At 37.5% G+C, this 26,193-nt stretch overlaps 1 protein-coding gene across 2 annotated transcripts in view; it reads right to left on the bottom strand.

The window, feature by feature from the left end:
- The window catches only part of apba2b (amyloid beta (A4) precursor protein-binding, family A, member 2b), a 105,895-nt gene that overhangs the window by 11,585 nt on the left and 68,117 nt on the right, over window positions 1-26,193 (bottom strand). For both annotated transcript variants that reach the window (XM_059347015.1, XM_059347020.1), the window contains exons 6-10: window positions 25,925-25,964; window positions 25,251-25,396; window positions 13,306-13,341; window positions 10,471-10,557; window positions 4,372-4,557 (exon numbers count right to left, since the gene is read on the bottom strand). In XM_059347015.1, coding sequence (XP_059202998.1) covers window positions 4,372-4,557; window positions 10,471-10,557; window positions 13,306-13,341; window positions 25,251-25,396; window positions 25,925-25,964 — 495 coding nt within the window. The remainder of the gene's footprint in view (window positions 1-4,371; window positions 4,558-10,470; window positions 10,558-13,305; window positions 13,342-25,250; window positions 25,397-25,924; window positions 25,965-26,193) is intronic.

Below are 26,193 nucleotides of genomic sequence, written 5' to 3'. Positions count from 1 at the left end.
AATATAAATTGATTTTCACTGTCATAAGCTATTTGTTCCCATTGAGCGAGAAGAGCAGAAAAGAAAATAACACACAGGTGCACTTTGCTGCCCTAGTTTTCATGAAGAGGAATGAAGCTTGTTGAAGACAATCGGCAGAAAAACTAAATCTACACACAGTTTATTGTCAGTCTCTGCTACACTGATGGAATCATTTCAGCTTATCAAATGTCAGCCATAAGTATACCTCATAAATCCAGCACTTTTAGTCCCCAAGCAGATTGAGATTTGCAGATTGCACCGCACTGCCTTTTCTGTTGAAGCCTACAATTTGAAAAAAGAGCAGCTTGCTGCGCCTTTTTTTAAGTTGCTGCTAGGAAACGACTGAATCACCTGTCTTCTGAATAAATCTAACTGAACAATGGGACAAAAACGCAAATGACATCCAGTGCTTTTCTGCTCTGAGTTGAAGTTTTTTTTTACTCGAGGAGTTCAGGGTAATCCTGAAAAATGTGGGGTGATATAAACTGAAAAAAAAGTGATCAGTAAAACAAAACACTGGGCAAAAGGCTTCACTCTCATTGAAAATGACCACAAAAAGCTGCCCCGGGCTGCTAAAAAGTGCTCCGCCTGATTGGAGCCTGAAGCAGTTGTTCCCAGCCAGGAGTACTTCAGCGTTTGGAAAGGAGTACATGGAAAGATTGTGCAGCAGTTCAGCTTGAAAAAAGCAAAATAAAAACAAATTGTGATTTCGTAAAAAAAATATTCATCAATTTATATGTTTATGGAAAAAATAAACACACTAATAGGATTAAAAATCAGTGTGAGGTTGATCTCAAGTCTATTTGTTGTCACATTAACCAAAAATCAGGCTGAATGCACAGAATATACCTCCCACCTTGGTTTATTGACTACTATTATAAAGCCTGGAGTTGGCATTTTGGCCATCGCAATCTTGTTTTTTGCAGCCAGAAGTGACCATATTTGGATGAGATGATCATGCTTGAAAAGAGTGATACATATACATTTAGCAGACGATTTTATCCAAAGCGACTTACAGGAGGGAAAAAAAGCTATTAGTGCATCAATAAGTGCTAGTGATGATTCTTTAAGGAGTAGAATTATCATGTGGTGCTAGTAGAGAAGATGCTCTCTGAAGAGCTTGGTCTTCAGGAGTTTTTTAAAGGTAGAATCGTGGTAGAAGATCGTGACCATAAACTCTGTTAGTATGCTTTTCTTAGTAATTCTCCACAGCATGCATTGGTCAACTCAGCACACTTGATACTGATGGTATGTGTATATTTTGAGGAACAGACTTTGTGTCTCTACTGTACATCTGAGTAAGATATTGATATGCTGACAACACACTGGCCACTTCATTCAGCTATGACAGTCTGACCATATAAGCTGTGGCCAGTCTGACCAGTTTGACTACACCTGACACATATACAGTATGTTTCATCTGTATGACACGTTGACTATGTATGTACCATGTTCAGCAAGCTGCAATGTCCATAATAGCTGGCACCATGCCATGACAACAATATATAAGTGTACAGTCTCTGTCAGAATTCATTCATCTTGTATAGCATGGAATACATGTGCATCAAACAACACTTCTCCACTTGTTCTCTTCCTCTATCAAACCACTAAATTCATACTATCAAACTCATTAACCCATTTAAGGCGGGAAGGCATTACCACATTTCTACCATTAAAACCGGGGGCGCTGTTGCGTTATTCTACCATTAAAGGCAGGGAAGCGGATACGTCGGTTTGTAGTATTTTTGTTTTTTTCCACCTATTTTCGGTCTGTTGGCCAATGAAATGCATCAGAATACATGTGGGAGTGTCGCAATGCAACATGGGACTTTTCCAGAAATGAAATCATGGTGGAAGACGACTATAGCGGAGGGAGCTCAGATATAACAGCTATAAGTTCTCAAATACTTTTTGAATTTCATTTCTATCTGCTACAGAGGCTGAAAAATCTATTATTTAGTAGGAAGCGTTGACACTTTTGTTGAATTTCCAGAAAAACTTCAGGTTCTAGTTGTTTTAAAACCGCCCAGAGGTTTTACAGGCATTTTTTCCAGGAGTTTTCGGCCGAAATGGGTTAAGAAAATATTAACTGAGGAAATAAATCCAGTGAGAAGTAGGGCAATATTGTCATTGACTTGTATACAATTGGACTTTTTTGCAACCAGAGCAGTCGCCCCCTGCTGGCCATTAGAAAGAATGCAGGTTTAAGGCACTTCTGCATTGGTTTCACTTTTCAGACCGGGAAGTTGTCGCTTGGTAAGCTGTCACATCTGAGTATCATGTGCTGTGATTGAGAATGTGCAAAAACAAGTCAACAAGAGAGCAGAATTAGATCACTAAAAGGGTCAGATTTAGGGTTAAGGTTATAAATGGCCACCAATTCATATAAACGTTAACCTGAGAGAGAGAGATCTAAACATCGACACTTCCAGGATCAGAATGTCTTATATTTTTTATCTTTTATATAATGAACAGTGTTAAAAACAGTTCTTATAAGCACCTTTTAAACACAAGAGGTGATAGTGCTGAAGGAGGATTAGAGCTCATCTGTTGGGCTGTGAAGATTCAGTACAATAATAATTGGGTACTCTTGCTATAAAGTGCCCTCCATCCAGACACAAAGACACTTGCGAGAAAGGAAGGTAAAAGTTGTAAAAAAGAAAAGCACAAGGTGAAATTAGTTGAAAAATGAAAAAGTAAAAAATGAAAACTTCAAGCTGTATCTTGGCTGTGAGATAAGATAGATGATTCTCCAAGCTATATTCCTTCCACTTTTGCTGTTTAATTGAATTCTATACTTGCATATAAATCTCTTGCAGAATTTGCAGACATCCATGGCCCAAACTCTCAAAATCAATACTCTGTGAATTAGTTTAGCAGAACAATAAAAAAGGAAAATATAGGCAAACACAGCATAAAGCCAGCAGAGCTACAATAACAGAAACAGTTTATAAGTTGATGGATGAGCCGCTGAATGGTTCTATTATAACTCTGGCCGGCCTTTTAAAACCTGGCAGCAAAAATGAGATGAAGAGGGGACAGATTGGAGTCCAGTCTTTATACTGACTGGCACGGACACTTAGCTGCTGGCTGCTCTGTGCATCATTGTTCATGTTGCCAAGTTTTGCTGATTCTGCTGCAACAAGACAAGCAGCAGCTCTGTGAGTTAAAAAAAAATAAATTAAAACTTAAAAATGGCCAGCCAATTTACATCATTTCATGTCAGAGCATAGCTCTCAACGGCTGTTAAAGGTCGCACAGCAACATTTTTTAGAATGAATTTTAGAATTAGTGGAGGCATTTGTGGCAATGTGGAGAAAACAAGACAAACAAATAAGATGATGTCATGGAGCCAAATGGAGGATAAACATTAATATTAAAAACCAGCTTCCCATTAATATGCAGAAGAAGGGTTGTGGAGGCAATTTTTCTGTCAGTTCTGGACTTTAGGGATGTGATCTAGAGAGGTGCTGCTCCCTCAACCCTTAGACCTCTGGACTCTGTCTACCATTCTTCTCTTAGATTAATTATTGGTGATGCCTACAACACTCATCACTGTATCTTATACAGTCATGGAAAAAAATATTAGACTGTTGTTTTCTTCAATTTCTTGTTCATTTTAATGCCTGGTACAACAAAAGGTACATTTGTTTGGACAGATATAATAACAACACAAATAGCTCATAAGAGTTTATTTTAAGAGCTGATATCTAGACATTTCCATGGTTTTCTTGAGAAAGATTTTGGTTATTATCAAGAAAACCATGGAAAATGTCTAGATATCAGCTCTTAGATTAAACTCAATCAATAAAACAATCATTTTTATATCTATTTTTGGTCAATTAGTGTCTATTTCGATAATTTTGTATCCTTTTTTGGTCATTTTTACATCTATTTTTGGTCATTTTGTGTCTTTTTTTTGGTAATTTTTACATCTACAGTCATGGAAACATTCTTGATCATAACCAAAATCATCAATAAAACCATGGAAAATGTCTAGATATCAGCCCTTAAATTAAACTCTTATGAGCTGTTTTTGTTGTTTTCATAATATTTATCCAAACAAATGTACCTTGAGTTGTACCAGGCATTAAAATGAACAAGAAATTGAAATAAACAATGGTCTAATTATTTTTTCTATGACTGTATATCAGTGATAACTGGGAAGCAATTACAAGTGTCACCATTTATCTAAAGATGGCAAATATTTCCTCTTATATTAGACAGAAACCTAGCGGTGTGACTTCATTTAGCAGCTGTGTGACCTCTCATCTGATCACAGCCGCAGGGTTTTAAAGTTCATCTCGTAAACACACACAGCAGGTTTGTGATCATGAAAGCAGCACTTACATCTTCTGACTCAAAGACATGGCATATCATCTTGTACTGCTTCTTTGCCTCGGGGGCCCCGGGTGTAGTTTCGATACAGTCCTGGGAGGCTGTGCGGGGCATCCGGCGTCTCGCCATCAGGACCACGATGTTCCCGATATCGGCGATGTAGGATATGGTGCGGAGCGCGTTGTCCATCATCGTTTCCTGTAGACAGAACAAAACACAATCACATATGTCAGTCTGCTGTAAAGCCTCGTACAGTTTTTAACTCCTGTAAGTGTGTTAATTTATATATGAATCAATTTATTTGTCACATGAAATCATATCATTTTAGTGAAATGTAGTCCCATTAGTTCTTTCAGTTTGTGTCAAATTAATTTATTGATATTAGTCTTAGAATAGTGTCTTATTATATGATTTAATAATGATTCATTTGAATAATTTAAACCCACTTGGACCTTATATCAGAAAGAAAAAAGACTTTAATGATTCACAGTCTGAAGATCACCTCCTTAAAAGCTGATGATGTCACTGATTTCCAGTTAATGGAGACGACTGAGTTCATTACCGTAAATATTGACTTCACTGAAACAGCAAAGCAATTTAAATCCCACTAAATTTTTTATTTTAGACATCTGCAATTCCCAAAAAGTTGGGACGCTGTGCAAAACATTAAAAAAACAGAGTGCATGACATTCCGGATGGATGCATATATTTGAAAAGACCAAAAATGTATCAATTTGAATATTGAATATCTTGCTTTTTAGTTTATTTAAGTGAAAAATAGGGCCATATTGTCATCGACTTGTATATAATTGGACTTTTTTTGCAACCAGTGGAGTCGCCCCCTGCTGGCCATTAGAAAGAATGCAGGTTTTAGGCACTTCTGCATTGGAAGTTGTCGCTTGCAAAGCTGTCACATCTGAGTATCATGTGCTGTGATTGAGAATGTGCAAAAGCAAGTCAATAAGAGAGCAGAAATGGATCACTAAAAGGGTCAGATTTAGGGTTATAAATAGTTGACATATGCATCTTCAACCACCAATTCATATGAAATTAAACCTGACTTAATATACAATATTGTAATAATTTATTTCAATAATTTAAACCCACTTGGACCTTATATCAGAAAGAAAAAACACAGAGAGATTTAGTGATTCAGAGTCTGCAGACCAACTTCCTTAAAGCTGATGATGTCACTGATTTCCAGTTAATGGAGACGACTGAGTTCATTACCGTAAATATCGACTTCACTGCAACAGCAAAGCATTTTATATCCCACTTAATTTTTCATTTTAGACATCCGCAATTCCCAAAAAAGTTGGGACGCTGTGCAAAACATAAATAAAAACAGAATGGGTCAGAATATATATCTTGTTTTTGTATTCAACTGAATGTAGGTCGAAAAAAGTTTTGCAGATCATTGCATTCTGCTTTTATTCACCGGGTCCTGTCTTTTGGGGGGAATTAAATTGTGAAAATGTTGTTTTCATGCAGCCAGTGACTCAGTAAAGTAAACCACAACTGGACCATGAATACATGAATAGTAAGGTGCTATAAATACGTGCAGGAGAAACAACACTGGAGCCAATAAATAGACAAAATGCTTCATGACAATTACACATTTCAACTGACAAAATGGTGTAATAGCACATATCTCTCCACAGTGAAGTTTCTATTTATGTCTGTCTAATACCACAATAGCTTTGGGAAATATGTTTTGTAAGTGTTACTGGTAATTATCCCATTTCTGCCAACAGTCGGCTTCCTTTGATCGGTAATATTTGAGAATTAAAGCACCAGCAGATTTGTTTCCTTTCTTTGTCAAAGCTGCTGCGTGATGCTTTCAGGGCAGAGAGTGAGATCAAAGTACTGTTGGTGGAAAAACACACACGCCTTCTTTTGATTGAATTCAAAACTACTGTGTGATGTGATTACAGCCCAATAACGCCCCGACGAATTAGATCTTGAGTACATGTTCATCCGAAAATAATGAACAGGTGCACAAAAGGCTCAGACGGGGTTTGGGATATCAGAGTGATTGGAATCACGTAATCGTGTTTGTTCACTCGGCTGAATAATCGTCTTGTGTCATGATTTTGTGAAGCATTGTTTCTGAGTGTAACTGCAGTTTGAAGACAATGTGGACTCTGTTTGCTGAGAGGAATTTGTGTTTTATGATAATACGCTAAATTTCACTTCTGTTTGGTTAACTTCACCTCATTAACTGTGTCTGGTGGTTTTATTACGGTAGCCTAATTATTCTTGTTGTTCCAGCCCACCTTCGGAGTTGTTCTTATAATGAATCGATGTCAGAAACCCCATGCAAGCTGTAACGAGACTTTTAATTGCAGAGCGGAGGCTTTTTTTTCCTCCTTTTTTTTTTTTTTTAAACAGAATCTCTTTCTCAAGAGTGCCAGGATCAGTGGCAACCAGATGGAAAAGGGAGGAACTGCATTGCAGCACGTTAGGTCCTGCCAGGCGGATGCTCACACACACACACACACACACACACACACACACATTCTTGTACTTCTATCTTTGTGGGGACCCTCATTGGAATAGTGAATTCACCATTAACCTTAACCCTGACATATAGTCAGGTCCTTAAATATTTGGACATTGGCAATTACTTTTGGTCACTTAAAAAGGCGGAGGGCACATATAAAATGTGTTGTAATTCCTGCATCATTCACCTGATTTGGATATAAATACCCATTGTTTCTTGTCAAATCCATTGTGGTGGTGTACAGAGCCAAAATGCTGAAACTTGTGTCAATGTTCAAATATTTATGGACCTGACAGTAAACCTAATTGTAACCTTAACTCTAAAACAAAGTCTGAACTCTCAAACAAGCCTTTAAAGAAGTGAGGACTGGCCGAAATGTCCTCAGTGCAAAAAAATGTCCTCACTCTGTTGGATAAAAACGTGTTCCGGTCCTCACTATGTAGGAAGTACAAGAACACACACACACACACACACACATTCTTGTACTTCTATCTTTGTGAGGGCCCTCATTGGAATTCCCTATCAAGGTTATAATAGTTTTGGATTTTTCATTAGTTTTAGTTTTAATTTCGTTGTGATTTTTTTGTTTTCAAATTGAGTTAGTTTTAATTCGTTTTTAGAGTGAGTTTGATAGTTTAAGTTTATTTTTTATTTTTTTGAAAAGCTTTAGTCTTAGTTTTTGTTCTGGGGTATTTGTTGGGTGGGAGATTAAAAGAGGTCACAGTAAATTTTGCCTTTATTTCCTTTGTCTGATGCATCTTCATTATGTATGAAAGAAGTTGACAAAGACAAAAACGAAGGACATTTTCACTATAATTTTAATTTAGTTTAGTTTACTTAATTTGTTTTTGTAACCACACTATACAGTTTCAGTTTAAACATAAATCTGATTGTAACCTGAACCCTTAAAACAAAGTCTGAAATCTCAAAAAATCCTTTAAAGAAGTGAGGACCGGCCAAAATGTCCTCACTTTGCAAAAATGCCCTCACTCTGTTGGTTAAAAACCTGTTCTGGTCCTCACTATGTAGGAAGAACAAGATCACACACACACACACACACACACACACACACACACACAGAATCTCAGACAGCCAGACAGCAGCTCAGACTGAAATACTGCAAATGAATCATCTATCACACTATACATTTAACTGTTACTGTGAGCACAAAGCTGTCGTCGTGATCCAGAGAACTGCAAAGCTCTCAGAATCATTTCTACTTCTATCAAAGTCCCCACCTCCTCCTGTGAAGACTTGCTCTGCTGCTTGTGGGGAAGCTAAAAGGCAAGAAAACTTTTGACAAAGCTTCTGCAAGAGTGGAGAGAAGCTTAGTTAAAAAAAGGAAAAAATCTGACAGATGAATATGAATTTTCTTTCATTGGTAAAGACCTTCGTAAAAGTCAAAATTGTGCCTTTTTAACTGCGTCGGCAGCACAGTTGGGGAAAGTTTTGCCTGTATTGTAACTTTTGGAAGCTTTTTAACTAATGACTTGCTGACTACAGGTGTGGTCATGACTTGGATAATTCATTCTAATGTTCTGGGATGGGTTTTATGGCCAAAATCTTCTGAACCAATATAGGTTATTTCACATCTGGAGAATGATATTAGAATAATTATTAGACCACACTTTTTCTAAAAATGTATTGTTCATTTTAATATCTGGTACAACTAAAGGTACATTTGTTTGGGCAAATATAATGATAAAAACAAAAATAGCTCCTAAGAGTTTAATTTAGGAGCTGATATATAGACATTTTCCATGGTTTTCTTGTTAATGACCAAAATCATTATCAAGAAAACCATGGAAAATGGTTAGATACCAGCTCTTAAATTAAACTCCAAAATGATATTCCCTCAAAAATATTCATCATATATCAGATTTTCTGAAAAAATTGAGTCAATATGTGCTTATTATTAACAATTTAGACAGCATGATTATGTGATTGTGTGTATGATTTTATCATGATACGATTCCATAGAAAGCCCTTATTTTGAAATATCAATTAGCACTAATTATGTTAAACAAGAGCCGTAGAAGCAAAGATGTCCACCATGGGAAATGATGCATTCACATGCTCCTTAAATGGTCCCAGTTCCAGAGTTTGGAAGTTGTTCTTTGGACTTCAGTGTGTTAATGAGCTTTAAGTCTTAATGTGGAAACAACACAGACACTGTATTTTGAGCTGAGCATTCAAACAACACTTTTCCAGTTTATGCAACCCATGAAATATGATCAGGAAACATATTTTTCAGTTATTCTGACACCAGGTTAATGCAGCACAAATGCCCTATCTCACAGTAACTGAAAATTAATTCATGTATCACCCCGTGATTCAGATTTTCCCCAGAATGTAATTGTTTTGACCCTTGTTACAATTATCTTCAACCAAGTTTCATAAAAAATCAGGCCGGTAGTTTTTCAGCTGACAGAGAAACAAACAGAGGCGAAAAAACATAACCTTCTTGGCGAACGTAATTATGAAAAAAACACTCTTAAACTGAAAACAAGAGGGACAGATTGTGATGCAGCCAAACAGCTTGCACAGTCTCTAAGTCACCCTCCATGCACAGATGTTTGTGCAGAATTTTTTGGCTTTGCAGATTCTATTCTTATCCTCCTCACTCAAAGAGTATTGTGACATCACGAGATTAAACCAATAAATAGAAAGCAATCATTTGTTGGGTTTCATAAGAAGCAGCTTGTGTTAACAGTTAAGCTGCAGTTATGACACAACAACTCTCCTGGTGTGTGTGTGTGTGTGTGTGTGTGTGTGTGTGTGTGTGTGTGTGTTCTTGTACTTCCTACATAGTAAGGACCGGAACACGGAGTGAGGACATTTTTGAGAAGTGAGGACATTTTGGCTGGTCCTCACTTCTATAAAGGCTTTTTTTTTAGATTTCAGACTTTTGTTTTAAGGGTTAAGGTTACAATTAGGTTTATGTAAAGGTAACCATGTATTAGGGTAAGAATTGGGGATTTAGTTGTGATGGTGAAGGCTAGATTAAGGGTTAGGGAACAAGGTTATTATAGCTAACGATAATGAAACTAAATAACGAAAACTAGAATTGAAAAAACATTTTCGTTACCTGAAATAAAAATAAAAATGAGTTTAAAAAAAAGATAATTAACTGAAACTGTATTGTGTGGTTACAAAACTAACTAAAACTAAGTAAAATTATAGTGAAAACATCCTTAGTTTTCGTCTTTGTCAACTTTTTTCATGCATAATGAAGATGGATGAGGCAAAGGAAATAGGCAAAGGCAAAATTTGCTGTGACCTCTTTTAATCTCCCACCCAAAAAATACTCCATTACAAAAAACTAACACTAAAACTAATAAAAACTACACTAAAACTTACACCAAATCTAATAAAAACTAAAGCATTTCAAAAAAATAAATATTAAATTAAAACTAGCAAACTCACTCTAAAAACTCATTAAAACTAACTGACTTCGAAAGCAACTCAATTAAAACTAAAACTAATGAAAAATCCAAAACTATTATAACCTCGCTAGGGAATTCACTGTTCCAATGAGGGCCCTCACAAAGATAGAAGTACAAGAACGTGTGTGTGTGTGTGTGTGTGGTGTACATGCTGATACTCACCTGTGAGTCTGCGTTGAGGACTTTGATCCTCTGGGTGGAGATGAACAGATCAACCTCAGTGAGGGTTTGAGCATCTCCGTCTGCATTCTGCAGCAAAAAAAACAAACAAAAACAACAACAAATGTTGCTCAAATCATCTTCTTTCACTTTAATTGATCTTTGTCCCAAACTTGATTGTTCATGTTCATTCACAACTGCCTGAATGGTGTCTGTGTTAAATGTCGGGGAAGTTTAAGTTTAGATATATAAAAAAATGCATGCATGTATAGTTTAAAGTCCAGTTAGGGGAATGTTTGTTAGATAGATGGACAGGTTGCGGAGTCTAAAGGTGAGGTGGAAAAGGCAGAAAAAGAAAGCTTTTGGCAGTGGTGTTAGTTTACATCAACTGTCCTGGCACGAGGACGGCGAGTTGGCACGGAAACAAGAAACAGCTTAACGCTAAACCCTAACCAGCTGGCTGTTTTGCCAGTGAGAGCAGTGCAGCTTCGACACAGAACAAGCCTGCGCACATTTCCCTCTAATCACTGTGTACTGCTCACTAATAAAATTACATTTGATCTAATTAAAACTGCCTGGTGCATTTCAAATAAGGCAAAAATATTAATAAAAACATATAGCTGCAATTAAAAATGTCATGGAAGGCGACTTTGGCTTGTAAAATTCATTAAGTTGTTCATCTTTATCCCAAACTATAATATAATTCCTTTTTTGGGGGTGTAAGTTCTTCCTTGTTTATTTTCATTATGTGAGCCTTCATGATTGCAGCCGCACTCTCAATTCAAAAGCCAACTTGTCATGTGGATTTAATGCATAATAATCTGCAGAGGCAGGAGCAATGAGAATCAGCATCCTCTCTCTTGATGTAGTGCAAAACGATGAGTCTGGAAAAGAAGCACTTCTGTGAGTATGAAAGCTGATACTAGAACCTGAAGTTTAACACTGACAACATAAAATAAATCAATTGGAATGTAGAACCAAACAACAAAATGCAACCAGAAATGTCAGGCGTCCCACTGATTTCTTTAAACAGGGTTTATAGTTTTTCTTCTAAGCTCTCCTTAGTTTTTCATAACGTTGAGCCTGAAATGCCTGTAGTCATAGCTGTGGTTGTTTACAGCCAGTTGAATGGGTAGGCTATATATGTTGTCCAATATGTGTTGATATAGCACCTTTTTTTTTTTTTTAATATTGTGCAGAAAACGATGCTGGGCGTGATTTACAAATGGTTTTAGCCTTTTATTTATTTTTTTATTTTTATTGATTTAAATGGTAAAGAAACAGACTGATACAGAACATACAGTACTGACTTTTATTTAACTATTTATTTTATTTGTATTATATTATTGTATAATTATATTATTATTATTATTGTTATTATTATTATTGTATAATTTTCTTTAGTTTTGATTTCTAGAATTGGTTAACAATGTCATATATTGTGTGCAAAATCGGTGCACAATCCACATAGAAAAGGTCTCTTTTTTTTATTCCACTTCAAAAATGAATTGTCGAGTAATAGGTGTTTTTTGGTCGGGCTCTCGTTGGTTACTGAGGAGAGGGTGAGTATACTCTCCTTTACAGTATATTGCAATGGCACTTTGGCTGTTAGGAGGGTGTGAGTATCATGTAAATCGCTATAAAATGAGGTGGGTACACCCTGTATACCTGCATATACTCTCCATCACACCACTGTTCTGCTTTCACTGGTGAAAACTGTGTTAATCACATATAAATTAGCCACGCACTAAATTACAATCTCGCAAATAAATAATTTAACTGACTTGAGGGCAACAGCGATGTAAGTACATAATATGAAAAGCATACACTAATTAGAGCTGCAGCTGCTAACAAGAGCTTTGTGCTGGATACAGAAATGTTTCTTGTTCTTCTCATTGCTGATGCAGGATGACCGCCGCTGTTACACCTGATCTTTGCTAAGGTGCTGGAAATATCAATGAAAACTGATTAAAAGAAGCTTAATTAAGTCAAACACTGTGTATATTTTAATGTGTGGATATCTCTTAAAGCTAAATATCCTTTATCCTGAGGTGAAAGCTTATTCTTTTCAGTAAATTTGGCTTTAATTTCAACTTCTGTTATAATTTTGTCTTAGTATATTTAAAGAAACATTTACTGTCTATAAAATCCCCCATCGTTAATCCATCAAATCCTCTAAAGCTTCGGATTCATCAGTTTAAGAAAAATTAACATTAATTTGATTTTAAAATGATATTTATAGCTCTTGTATTATCACTTGAATGACTTGCTGCTGCACTCAGATAGTAAAAAAGCAGGAATACTTTTGGGTAAGTGGTTAATGAAGTTTAATACCTCAATATGTTTTGCGCTTGCAGTGTCACTTCACTCTTAAACATGCAGTTATGAATTCATGAAACACTTACACGGTGTTAGGTTGCTGCACAGTAATAACGGCACTAAGATATAACCCAGGATATAATAATACATCCTGGAGCTTCTCCCACAGCGTCCTGTCTTCTGTTACCTCGTGGTCACAGTGGTTGCATATCATTTTGTGTAAATGTGCTGTTATTAAATTTGGCTGTAGCAGTTCTTGTGCCTTACAACACACCTTTAGTCTCATGAAAGACTCTCACTGCCAAAATGCAGATAAAACGAAAACATGTCTGTCTTAGTTCTGAAAAAACCTCAACAAAGATTTGCTCGACTAAATTAATGAACACAACAAATGTGACAACAGACACAGATGGGAGACGAGACACAGAAACAGACGGGCACAAATGAAATGAAAAATAAAAGGTGAGAGTGGAGGGAAAGTGGCCAAAGGGTCTTCCTTTTGCTCTGTTTATTACACACCGCCTTTTTCTTGATTTTGGCAGCCTTCTGTACCCTCTGGCAGGCAGGCAGGCAGGCGTTGGGACAGGACAAGGTCAGCGGAAACGGGAGCACAAAAAACAGGAGGAAGAGGAGGAGGAAATAAAGAAGGTAAATAAAAGAAGGTAAGACAGTAAAGCCCCAAACCAAACAGCAGGTGTGCTATCGCTGCTCTCAGAAACACAGAAAGAGAGAGAGTGACAGAGAGACAGAGAGGAAGTGTGTGTGACTGTAAACGTGTGTGTGTTTGTGGAGATAGCGTTCGCACAGCCGTGTTGGTTATCAGATACAAATCAAAACAGCAATTACAGAGGGTAATAATTGCTTTTTCTCTTTTACACACAGCAAATCAAAAGCGTGCAGATATGAACTGACACTGTTCCTGAAATCTTGGAATCTACACAAAACTCTATTAGCAGGTTCCAGAGGGTTTTTTGGGATGTTGTTTACTTAGTCTAATCAGTTTGAAAGGTGCAATGTGTGAGATATGACTAGATGACAACAGAATGTGAAGAAGTAACAGTTTTGATGTTATGTCAAAGACTCCAGCCCGCACGTTATTATGGATCCCAGTACAGTAACGAACACGACCCGGCCTATGACGCTATGAGTGGTCAGGGTCGTGCCTTTCCATGATAATGCACTGTTGTCTTTCTGGCTTAATGTTAATAAGTGTATGAAGGACTTCTCAACTGGCTGGTTAGCTCGGGTTGGAATTCATGGAGCTATCAAACCTGGGACCGTGGTATCAACACCCTGCCATACGGTGGAGAAAATTATGTTTTTTTTTATTTAGTGTGGATTGGTGGGAAAATGGTAAAGGTTGTTTGTCAGTTGGTTGGTTGGTTAGCAAAACCAATGTCGTAGGGTTACGGTTAAGTTATAATTATGAAAGGTCTCATGTAGGTTTACAGTGAGTGAAATAAATCTTTGATCCCTTGCCAATTTTCAAATGCAAATAAATGTATAACTTTTATTTAATGTGATTATCTGGATATTTTTTTTATATTCTGTCTCTCATTGTTAAAGTAAACCTACCATTAAAATTTTAGACCGTTCTTTTATTTTTCAGTGGGAAAATTTAGCAAAAATCACAAAATTAGCAGGGGTTCAACTACTTATTTCTCTCACTATAGTTAATAAACAACTTCTTCTGAATGCTACGGTTGTGTTTTGCTCGCTTCTTCCAAAGGTGACAAGAACACCTGATGTGGAAACACGACACTGTGTGACGCAGCACCTAAGGCACAGCGCTGACCAATCCTATCGTCACAGGGCGTGACTTGTTGGGAATTGCACTGGGATCCATAATAACACCCGTCTCGCCCTTCTTGGCTTGTAATACAGTAATCTTCAGATACACTGTTAGCTATACATTTATCAGCTTTAGTTTAAACTTTAATCTTAAATTAACACCTACACCCAAACTGATACTCTGCATTTAGGAGACTGTTACAATGGACAATTAGACCGCTCAGTGGAGTGCACAGAGAACAACAGCCCTGAAGAGAGGAGGCACAGGAGATGATGCAAGAAGATGCAGACGTGACGCAGGCTAAACCTGCTGTACATTGTCTTTCTCTCCAACACCTGCTCTCTCATCAACGAGCTGGACGACATGAGACTCCAGATAACCAAACACCACATGGATAGCTGGTGATATCAAAGACTGGCTACATGAAAACATCCAGACTCAGTGGTGAAGCTAGCAGGCCAAATCATCTACGGTAGAAACCACACACCTGACTCTTGGGAAGTTGTTCTACGTGCACTCCACTGAGCAGAATCTAAGTTTGGTGTTGGATCTTAATTTTAAGTTTTTTAAGTTCACGATACATTTTTGAGGACATTGCAAGGTTTATTGCATGTCTAACTGTAATGATAAACACAAGGACTTCACTGCAATTGGTAAACAAATTGTGCAATTCTTGCAAAAGGTGAAATGCTCCCAATTTATTTTGCAGCATGTGGCCAGGAATTAAACACATTGCCCCTTTCATGTTGCAAATGTCAGTTTTGTGGTTAGTGAATTCACCAGAAGAAAGATGGATGGTAAGGCTCCCTTTTTCAAAAAACTATACTTTTATAGGTTGAGTGTACGGGCTCTGCTCTTACCATCATCCATATCACAGTCTAAACTCTATAAACCAGAGAAGACTTGCTGGAAAACAATCAACACACAGGAGCAGGGGAGGGATAAAGCCCAGAGCAAGGATTTTAACTGTGCACTTGGGGTTTGTTCTCTGAGCTACATTTAAAAAAAAAATGACAAGGTCGAGTCACTCTGTTTGGAATTAAACAGCTCAGATCAACACGGAGGCAGTTTTACACGGCTAATGTGTCTGATTAGTTCATCAGTAATTCTGGTCTTGGCGTGGGCCAGAACTTACACTGGTAATCTTTTGGAGTAGCACTTTGTAATCTTTCAAAATCAGCCCTTCTGTATACGGTTCAAGCTGAGCGGCTGCCCCCCTCTCCATCTGCCATCGACCAGAGGAAATTATCTTGACCCTCATTACGTTTCAGAGTGTGACTGGATGTTTGCCTGAGCCGCTGTGCAGAGCTCTAACCTCTAAGACAGTATTAGTGCAACAAAAAAACGAGCAGAGAAAACAGCCCAAAGGGAAGAGTCTTTTTTTGGGATTTCGTTTTGTAAAGTTTCTTCCTCCGTGATCAGCTCTCACGCAAGACAGACTTCTGAGGCTTTCAGCAGCATCTAGTGCTCTGCTGAGGAGGAGCTGAGCAGGGAGGGGAGAGACAGCAGGAGAGAGTGAGTGGTGGTGGGTGGGAGGGTGAAGCTGCATAAATATTACATCAAACAGAGAGGATATCATGCCAAAAAGATCTGCATAAATAACCTGTACAGCCTCGCTTGCTACAATTTACCTGGCATACTTCTTTTTGCTCTGTTCAGCAGTAAAGGGTCTGAGCGTGTTCCTGTGCTTGTAAATACAAATATGTCTGCAGGTTGTTGGTCGGGTTTGTGTCCATTTCAATGTCAAAGATTAAATGCTGTTTGCTGTGCAGCTTTTCATCCGTCCAAGAGGGACAAATGAAGGAGATAATGGACAACTTCTTGTTCGATGAACCTGTTCCAAGCAGGGAAAGCACGACAAGGTGACAGCTAACTCTTGCAATGGTGTCATCCTGACAAGACTTTTTTGCAGGGAAGGCAATTGTGCATGACAGACTGAGTGAGTGAGTGAGAGAAGAACCAAACACAGATTGGATAGATGTGAAATGATGCCAGTAGACATCCTCATTGTGGTGAAGAGGGCTTTTAAGATTGAAACCAGCCAAGAGGCCAAAACACTTCCAGATCCTGCGCCATCACATAACTCCCTTTGATTGAGTTGTGCCCCTTCAGAGTGGCACAGTTATTAGAGATTCTGGGTTGAATCTGTGACTACAAAATGATATTCCACTTGTGTAAGCCAGCATAGTGCTCGTGTTTTGAAAAAAATGATACCAAAATTTTTTGAAGTGGCAGAATGAAAAGTCAAAAACAGATAAAATAGCCCAAGACTCCGAAGGGTTTATCAGTAATTTACTTTTTTAAATTAACAAAATAAAACGACAAGTGTGTAGAATTTAGGGGTCTCTATACTGCCCTACAAACACTAACTGCAGTAACGGGTAAAACTGAGAAAAACTGCTTTTAAGTTTTTTAACATGTTTTAACTGGCCAGACAAATTGATTATATGTAGGTAAGTGATATGAAACTTATTTCTACATGTATTGATGATGTAATTTTTATGCTCAAAAATCAAGATGATTTATTTGACCTTTGACCCCAAAAATATAGTTACTGCATTGCTGTAAAAAGTTCTAATAGTAATGATAAACAGAGTGCAGTAACTACAATGTTGTTGTCTTATTTCAGCTTTTATATTTTGTTTTCAGTGAATTAACATTTTCAAATTGATTTTGTTATAAGTATATTTAAAAGCGTTTAACAACTCTATTCAAAGATGTGTGTATTTTAGACTTAATATTATAAAGTAATGTTATAGTTTAATCTCAATATAATTTTATCTCACTTTTTTTTACTTCATCACTATCTAGATAATCCTTTCAAATAAACTCATAATTTATCATTTTTATGTTTAAATTAGTATATATATCCAAAGCAGACTGTGGTAAGTGCAATTACTGCTTGGTTTTGAGTTGGATTTTGTGGTTTTTGTATAATTATTTCTCTGAAATAAAACAAAATTGAAATCTAAAACTGTGTCACAAGATAAAACAGACAAACAGAAAGAGTTCATTTTTAGTTATAACTCAATTTTGACCAAAAATGTAGTTAGGCTTTGTAGGGCAGTATAGGCAGAAGTAAAATATATTAATATTCATAATTGGTTGGAACAAAAACCTGCAGCCACATTTTATCGATCAGTTTGACACCCCTGCCTATATTTCATTTAATAGTTTGACTTTTTTGGTTTATTCAATTATTTATGTTCCCAAAAATCAATGATTAAAATGATTGTTTTTATGCATCAAAATTCTGTTATGTGTTGGGCTCTGGACAGCCTAGATGCATTTTACATTTACATTTTTTTTTTTGCATAATTAAATTAATACTTGCAGGCATCCGTTTCAGCCACAATTTGATACACATTAAGAGTAATTTATGAGTCTGCACAAGGACCACTAACCTCCAATCCTAAGTAGTGGTGGAACAAATTACACTAAACTAAAGCATGCAAAATGAAAGTGGTGGGAATATTATATAAAAATATAAATAATTGATGGGCCAAAATATATGTTTATTTACGCATCATTACCAGACATAAGGAACCTGAAACTAAATGAAGCTAAAATAGAGACAATCGAGTGATTTTAGAAAACAAAACTGATCTCTTCACTGGCACAGACAGGAAGGTGATTTTAACTGGCTGCCGTTTAATTTTTCATGACATTCTGACGTTTGCCGACATCGTGCAAGTGAACCCCATCAAGAAAACTGACCTGATATTTCAAGACAAGTACAGTACGTTTCTCCGTCTCTCTTTCTCTACCCTTTTAATTCCTGACGTTTCCCGCCGGACAAACACTCATTACAGCATGTCAGTTTTTCTAAAAGTAGACTAGTACTACACAGGAGTTCATTTAATATTTAGAAATACAGCCAAGCTTGTGTTCACATGAGAGGGAGATAAAAGGGACTAGTGTCTGGGCAAAACATCACTGCTGCATTATGTCATTGTGTCACGAAATGATGTGGTTTCAACACACAAGCCACAAAGAAAAGTGACAAAAACCAGGGTTCGTACACTTTTTCAGTGGTCAAATTCAAGCATTTTTCAAGGACTTTCAAGGTAAATGTTCAAGCTTTTCCAGTATCTTACACCTGTTGTAAATTGCATGTTTTAGATGAGTACTTACATACTAAAAGGGGGAGATTTCACTGAACCATACCAACAGAGATGGTGTTACACTTTCAGGAGGAACGCTCTTCATTTCAGATAGGCTACTCATTATTTTTTACATTGAACATGTGATTATCTATAGTCTATAGATGGATATAGTCAGATTGCAAGAGAAATACAGTAAGAATTTCAAGCACTTTTCAAACTTTGAAAATACAACATTAAAATTCAAGCATTTTCAAGGATTTCAAGCACCCACTTAACCCTTTATAGGGCACTCCTGGAAATTGAAAATGTCAACCCTGAAGTGTTATTGGAGGATATTACAAGACTTTTTGCAAAATGTTTCATTTTAATATTGCAAATTGAGGTCAATTGAGTCGTTATTATTATTATATGTATTTTTGTCTCTTTCCCACAGCAAACCTAAATAGACAAAAACACTCTATCTTTTACCTTTAAACTATTTATTATCTTTTTAGACTACTTATTACATATGCGTAATGTCTGAATGTCTTTTTTTAAAGCACCTTATATATGAGTAGCACACGTAAATTTAGTTGTATACTTTTTTAATACAATGACAATAAAGGAAAGCTTGAATCTTGCATGATTATTGATTGGTCAGATGCCACAGTGTCACTATCTGTGATGTAGAAATCCATGTGGTTCTATGAGCTCACAGAGAGTGAGGAGACCTGTTATAGATGTCCGCTCAAGTTACCAAATATGGTTCTTTGCCTGATAAAGGGTTAAAGTCTTTTATTGTGTTTTTTTGTAAAGTCGGACACAAGGAGGACTTCAGGCAGTGATGAACAAAGCAATCAAGCTAATCAAAAATAATGTGAGTCGAGCTCTTCTATGCTGCGCTGGTACCGTCCGCAGTATTTATCCCAAACTGCACTGGAATATCATCATCACAGCAACATTAGTGAACAGCAGGAGCAAGTGTCAACAAGGGGAATATTAGGTTCACATGCCAGCAGTCCCATTACCCAACCAGCTGTGTCAAACCAGCAACCCTGCAGCCCATTCTGGACAACTTCTTTAGCTGCCCTAAAAGACCACTCACGCCTAATATATGACTGTAATGTTTTGTTCTCCACGCAAACAGTGCCGATGACCAGACGTAAAACTGAGAATACCACATGATAACTATTAAGTGCAAATGATGAAGCATTTAAACAGAGCTTTCTGTAAATGCCAGCAGCCGGACGGCTTTACTATTATTGGTAACACTTTACAATAACCATCATTTATGAATGGTAAACAGATTGATGTTTGATCATCATTTATAAACCGTATATAGCCCATTTAGAATGGAAATACATAATTTATTAATGTTTAACTAACTACATCATTCATAAATGACAAATAGATGATATATTATTGTAAGTTTATAGTTACTTTACCATTAACAAACAATTACATATAATTAATAGTTTTAATTGCACTCATTTTAACATTTTTAACACCATATTAAGTATGTTAATGATTTTGAAATGATTCATATACCTTTAAGAAATTGGTTGAAAACATTTAAAGATTAAATATGTATAGCACTTTTTAAATGGTTAATAACTGGTCTATAAACCATCTATAAACACCACTTAGTTGTTATTGTAAAGTGTTACCCTATTATTAAATAGTTTTGATTAACAAGATTCAATTTGCATGTACATTCAAACCATGTGAGCATGCCCCCCGACATGCTCCACAGTCATGGAAAAAATTATTAGACCACCCTTATTTTTTTTAAATTTCTCTTATGAACTATTTTTGTTGTTATCATTATATTTGTCAAAACAAATGTACCTTTAGTTGTACCAGACATTAAAATGAACAAGAAATTGAAGGAAACAAATGGTATAATAATTTTTTCCATGACTGTATATCAGCTGTGTTTCCAGCAGAGTACAGAGCAGAGTCTCAACCTCAAGTATCAGCAAAGTAATTAATGACAAAACACATTAAGATTTGCAATGATGCAATGACATCCTCATTAGATAGGCTACTTTAGAAAACATTAACATTAAAAAGTTCACTGGAAGCGCTGCATTTTCCCTTCATGAGCTTAATGTGTATCAAAAACCAAAACATAAGCCAGATTATAAACAGTGGTGGAAAAAGTATTCATATCTACTTTAGTAAAAGTAAAAAGTATCAGCATCAAAATGTACTTAAAGTATCACAAGTAAAAGTACTCATTAATGCAGAATGAACCCACTCAGATTGTTTTATATATTCTAAATATCATTTGTATTATTGCATTTATGTAAGCAGTGTTTTAATTTTGGAAAGATAGGGCTCATTTTAACTACTTAATATACTATTATGGGGTTCTAATTACGAAAAAAAAAGTCCAGTCACTTTAAATGTATCATGTTTTTTATATTAAATCTTGACCTGAAAAGTAACTTAAGCTGTCAGCTAAATGTGGAGTAAAAAGTATAATATTATAATATATAATAATACATTAAGTGGAGTAGAGGTATAAAGTTACAAAAAATGGAAATAATCAAGTGCAGTACAAGTAGCTCAAAATAGAATACTGACTAAATGTACTTAACTACATTCAACCTTTGATTAAAAACATGTTCCTCCTTAAAATAATCTTTATTTTAGTGCATTTAGACATTAATAAAGCAATTATTGTGGCCTGTCATGATAAAGCTTACTGTGAAGGCTAGATTATAAGAAGTCTAAATGTCCTCAACAATAATTCACTACTTGTTTACAGTGGGGCAGGCATTTAAATATGCAGTAATGAGATCAGCGTGGAAAGCCCTGTTTAAACAACATGCTGAAATAGCGGAGGTTCCCTTGTTTGCTTGGGTTTGTGGATGTATTTTCCTTCCAGATATGTGCAGCACTGTAAGACATGAGTCCAGATACTGCATGACAAATACGATCAAACATGCAGCATTAGCCATGTAAAGCCACTGGACATGTTTCCTGCAGGCTGCTGCTGTGCATTGTGAATGTTAGTAATGCAGCCTGAACGACAACAAGAAGCCTGCAACATTATGCTGGCACCTCTGGGAAGAAGAGAGAGAACTGCCGTCATATAAAATGCTCTTTCAGAGTGGGGCAGCAAACCAACAGCACTGATCAGATGCGGTCTCCCGGGGTGTGAACAAACACATTTCAACATCACCTCTAAGAGCCTGGAATAGAGAGAAATAGGCTCTCAAATAAGTGTTCCCCACTGCAGGAACGTTTCCAGGAACCAAGGAAGCTTTCCAGGTACTCAATCTACAGGTATATCTAAAAAAAATTAGAATATCATGAAAAAGTTCAATATTTTTTGTCAATCATTTCAGAAAGTGAAACTCATACATTATATAGATTCATTACACATAGAGTGAAACATTTCAAGCCTGTTTTTCTTGTAATTTTGGCTTAGAGATAATGAAAACCCAAAACTCAGTGTCTCAGAACGTTAGAATATTGATCAGAAGTGTAATGTGCTGGTCCTGGGTCAGTGGTGGTTTGGGTCCATGTCCTCTGCTGCTGTTGCTCCACTGTGTTTTCTGAAGTCCACAGTCAACATAGCAGCCATCTAGCAGGACATTTTAGAGTCTTCATGCTTCCACAAGCTCTTTGGAGATGCTGCTTTCATTTTCCAGCAGGACTTGGCACCTGCCCACACTGGCAAAGGTACCAAAAGCTGCTTCAGTGACCATGGTGTTACTGGGCTGGACTGGCCAGCAAACTGGGCTGAGCTCAACCCCATAGGAGTCTATGGGCTGTTGTCAAGAGGAAGGAGAGAGACACCAGATGAGCTGAAGGCTGCTATAGAAGCAACATGGTGCTGTAGGCTGATCTCCTCCATGCCACCAAGTATTAATGCAGTAATTCATGCAAAAGGAGCCCAACCAAGTAGCCTGGGTATACCCAGACTGCCTTGCGCGCTCGAATTTGATTTCGAACCTCCAGCCAGTCTGGAAACTAAGCGATTTCGCTAGCCCTGTTTTAGGGATCCAATCACAGAGCGGGGAGGGACGGTGAGACGATGACGCGTACTACTCGGCACTTGGAAGCTTTCCGGATCCAACATGGCTGCTGCGGACGCGAAACTCTCTTTAGCTGTAGATGGTGTTTTAAATAGTTTAGAGCCAAAGTTGAAAGGCGAAAGGTCTCTGGGGGCTCCGCTGTCCCCCGGCTCGTAGCGAGATCACCGGTAGCGGGACTATTAGCGCCGCTCGGGCGGTTTCTGCGGCTCGTTGCGCCGAGCCGGTGAGACCGCCGGTCACCGCCGGTGATCTCGCTCCGAATCGGGAGACAGCGGAGCCCCCAGAGACCCGCAGCAGCTTGTTTATTGCCCATAAAATCAGTGGATGTGTGTGGCTGAATGACATGAGGGGGAATAAAGCGTGAAAATAAATAATCTTGCAGAAAGCGAGAACTGGAGAAGCAAAGCAGCAGCAACACTCTCTCACAGACACACACACAACAAACATCCATCTCTGTTGCTCTACTACGTCATCTGGTATAACTGATCTGATTGGCTAAGAGCTACCTACAGACGCTTTGATAGACATTCTAAGCGCCCAATAAACGGCTCCGGAGGATCGTAAACCACACCTCCTCTACGGAGAAAAGCATTGTAGGTGTCCAGACCTAATCTCCAATGAGATTTGGTCTGGTGTTAGCCAGGCTACCAACCAAGTATTGATGTAGAGAAATGAACATACTTAATAGAAGCATGACTTTTTTTTGGTTTAAAATATCCTTTTTTAAAAATAGATCTTATGTAATATTCAAATTTTCTGAAACACTTAGTTTTGGGTTTTCATTATCTCTAAGCCAGAATCATCAAAATTACAAGAAATACAGGATTTAAATATTTCACTATATGTGTAATGGATCTATATAATATACAAGTTTCATTTTCTGAAATAATTGACAAAAATATTGAACTTTTACATGATATTCTAATTTTTTGAGATGAACCTGTATAAGTTCCCAACTTTAAAACCAAGTTACAGTGTTGATTTAGTTCCCAACTTTTCTTTCTCGTTTCAAATGCTGCTCTAATTTCCAAACCTGTGCAACTGTAAATCACAAAACCAGCTCTTTAGTCTCAATCAGTCCTGCACAAAGCGACCAAGAGTACCAATCAGCTGCAGGAATTACGAGACAAGCTGAAAAACACTCAAGAACTAATAGTCCATTTTGTGCATTCCTATTTGCATTTCCACCTCATCTGAAGAACTGTAAAGATTAGGCAAATTAAAACGATTCAATAAAAAAAATGATGGCGCTGTTAGAAATGCAATGTTCACACACAAGGAGAAAAACAACACAGCCGTCCTGTTGTGCTTTGATGTTTGAGCTTGGTGTAACAAATGAATAAAAAGGACGCTGAAAACTGGGTGTTTTATGGTTGTTTGTTTCTGCTGAAGAACATAAGCACCATGAAACAATTAGTATGTTTCACTTGTTCATTCTCTTTGTTCTCTCATCTCCACTCCCTCTCTCTCATGTGTTCGCCTGCTCTCTCCACCACGGCTTTCTGTCTCACTCGCTCGCTGCTCTCTTGGCTCATTCACTCTTTTTTTTTTTTTTGAAGTAGAGGGAAAGCCAACAACATTACCTTGTTTTTAGTGTGAACTAACAACAACAAATATCCACCCCTAATCCCAATGAATTAATGATTCCCATTACTTCCCTTATTTGTGAATAAAGCTGCACAATAGTTGAAGTAGCTGCAGTTTCTGTGTTTGACCAATCAGAAACATTCAACTGTGCAAACTCCACACCAATAGTTCCTGGACTAAATTTTTTTGTCATCCATGTTCCCAATATTTGGGATATTATCTGGATAATCATCAAAATATGTATAACACTCTTGAACTAAAACACAGTGGAAGCATTTAGCTTACATTTCATCATGAAACTAGTATTTGTTATTGTCTTACAGATAGGCATGCGGCCTTTTTTTTCAATGAAAATAATTTTGCAGTGCAGTATGCGATTCTGCAGAAAGAGTTTATTGTTGAGATTTATTCCCAAGTCAATAAATACTGATACTGGTAGTTGGGACAGAAGTCAGAAGTCTTTCTCCATAATCACATATTGCACCTTTAATTAAAAAAGCAAGTAAGTAAAAAACAAATCATAAATAAGGTAATCATAATTCATTAGGTAGCACTTATTAAACATGCAATGAACAGAATATTCACACTTATGCAAATAATGGAAAATTCAGCAGGAGCTTTTTTTAAAAAATGTACATTTTTAAATGTATTTTTACACCTGGAGGAACTAAGTTTATTACCTGGTTCACACAGGTATGTTCCTGTTTAATAAAATGTTCTTGGTTTCCTGAGAAACTTCCTGTCTATTAGTTGCTGAGGTAAAATCCTGGACTTTTTGGGTCAAAAACAATTATTTAAATCTGTGCGAGGAAACGGCATGACTGGAAAAACTGCTGCATTATGGATAGGGATATCTTCAAAACAAACTAAACACTGTGTGTGTGTGTGTGTGTGTGTGTGTGTGTGTGTGTGTGTGTGTGTGTGTGTGTGTGTGTGTGTGTGTTTGAGTACCTTGACCCTGCTGACAGCTTCCTGGGCCTGCATCATGCGTATGTTCTTGGAGGGGTTCCTCTCAGACAGCAGCTGAGTGGAGCCCAAGTAGTTAGCAGCGAAGATTATTCCATCAATCAGGTCTTCTGGTTCGCAGGGTCCTGGGACTGGGCCAGGGAGAAGCAGAGAGGACGGTGATTAACAGGGAGACACGGGGAAAGACAGAGTGCTGTGAGACCACTGTGTGGTGGAGAGGGCATTGTATTCGCTGCAGTTAACGTGCTGTTTGGAGAAACGGAGCCAAAACGCTGTTGCTCTGGAGATGGGGATACGGTGATAACAGGCTGGATGGGATTCAGCAGTGAGAAGGCCACTGGCTGTGAGCTGATGGAGTTGCAGTACTGGTGGGAGGCTGGGCTGAGATTAATCTGCGTCTGTGATATGTAGATGTGGACTCTCAGACACCCACTCAGGGACACAATGCGCTGTCATGATCTGAAGGAGCAGACAGGCAGCTAAGCCCCTCACACATTATTGGCCCTAGCATCTGCCCGCAGGCAGGGAAAGAGCACTGGAAGCGTTCTGTCAGGCCTGTGAGATGACAGTCTGACAGCAAAGTAATACTTGGAATGGCTCCGTGCAATTACAATATTTTGATTTCATCATCAAACAGGTGTGCAGACAGATTAACTTACCATCGACAAAGCTCGGGAACGACGCAACCTTCTTTGTTGGCTGCAAGACAAAAACAGGATATGACAGATAAGTGATTTTGAATAGGTTTCGGGGGAAGTAAGAAATAAATAAACCAATCAAAACCTGTAAATGTGGTTCTGTTATTAGGTTTTACACTTGGCTAACATCCGCTGAAGGTACAATACTGCATTAAATCAGCCTGTGTCAGCGCATGGAATCAACAGGAAATCACTGAATGTGGTACAATCCACTAGCGGGAAAGTGAAAC

The sequence above is a fragment of the Centropristis striata genome, chromosome 2 (genome assembly GCF_030273125.1).
Source record: "Centropristis striata isolate RG_2023a ecotype Rhode Island chromosome 2, C.striata_1.0, whole genome shotgun sequence".
Classification (NCBI taxonomy): Eukaryota; Metazoa; Chordata; class Actinopteri; order Perciformes; family Serranidae; genus Centropristis; species Centropristis striata.
The sequence above is the reverse complement of the archived record's forward strand: the minus strand, read 5'-3'. Positions and strand labels throughout refer to the sequence as shown.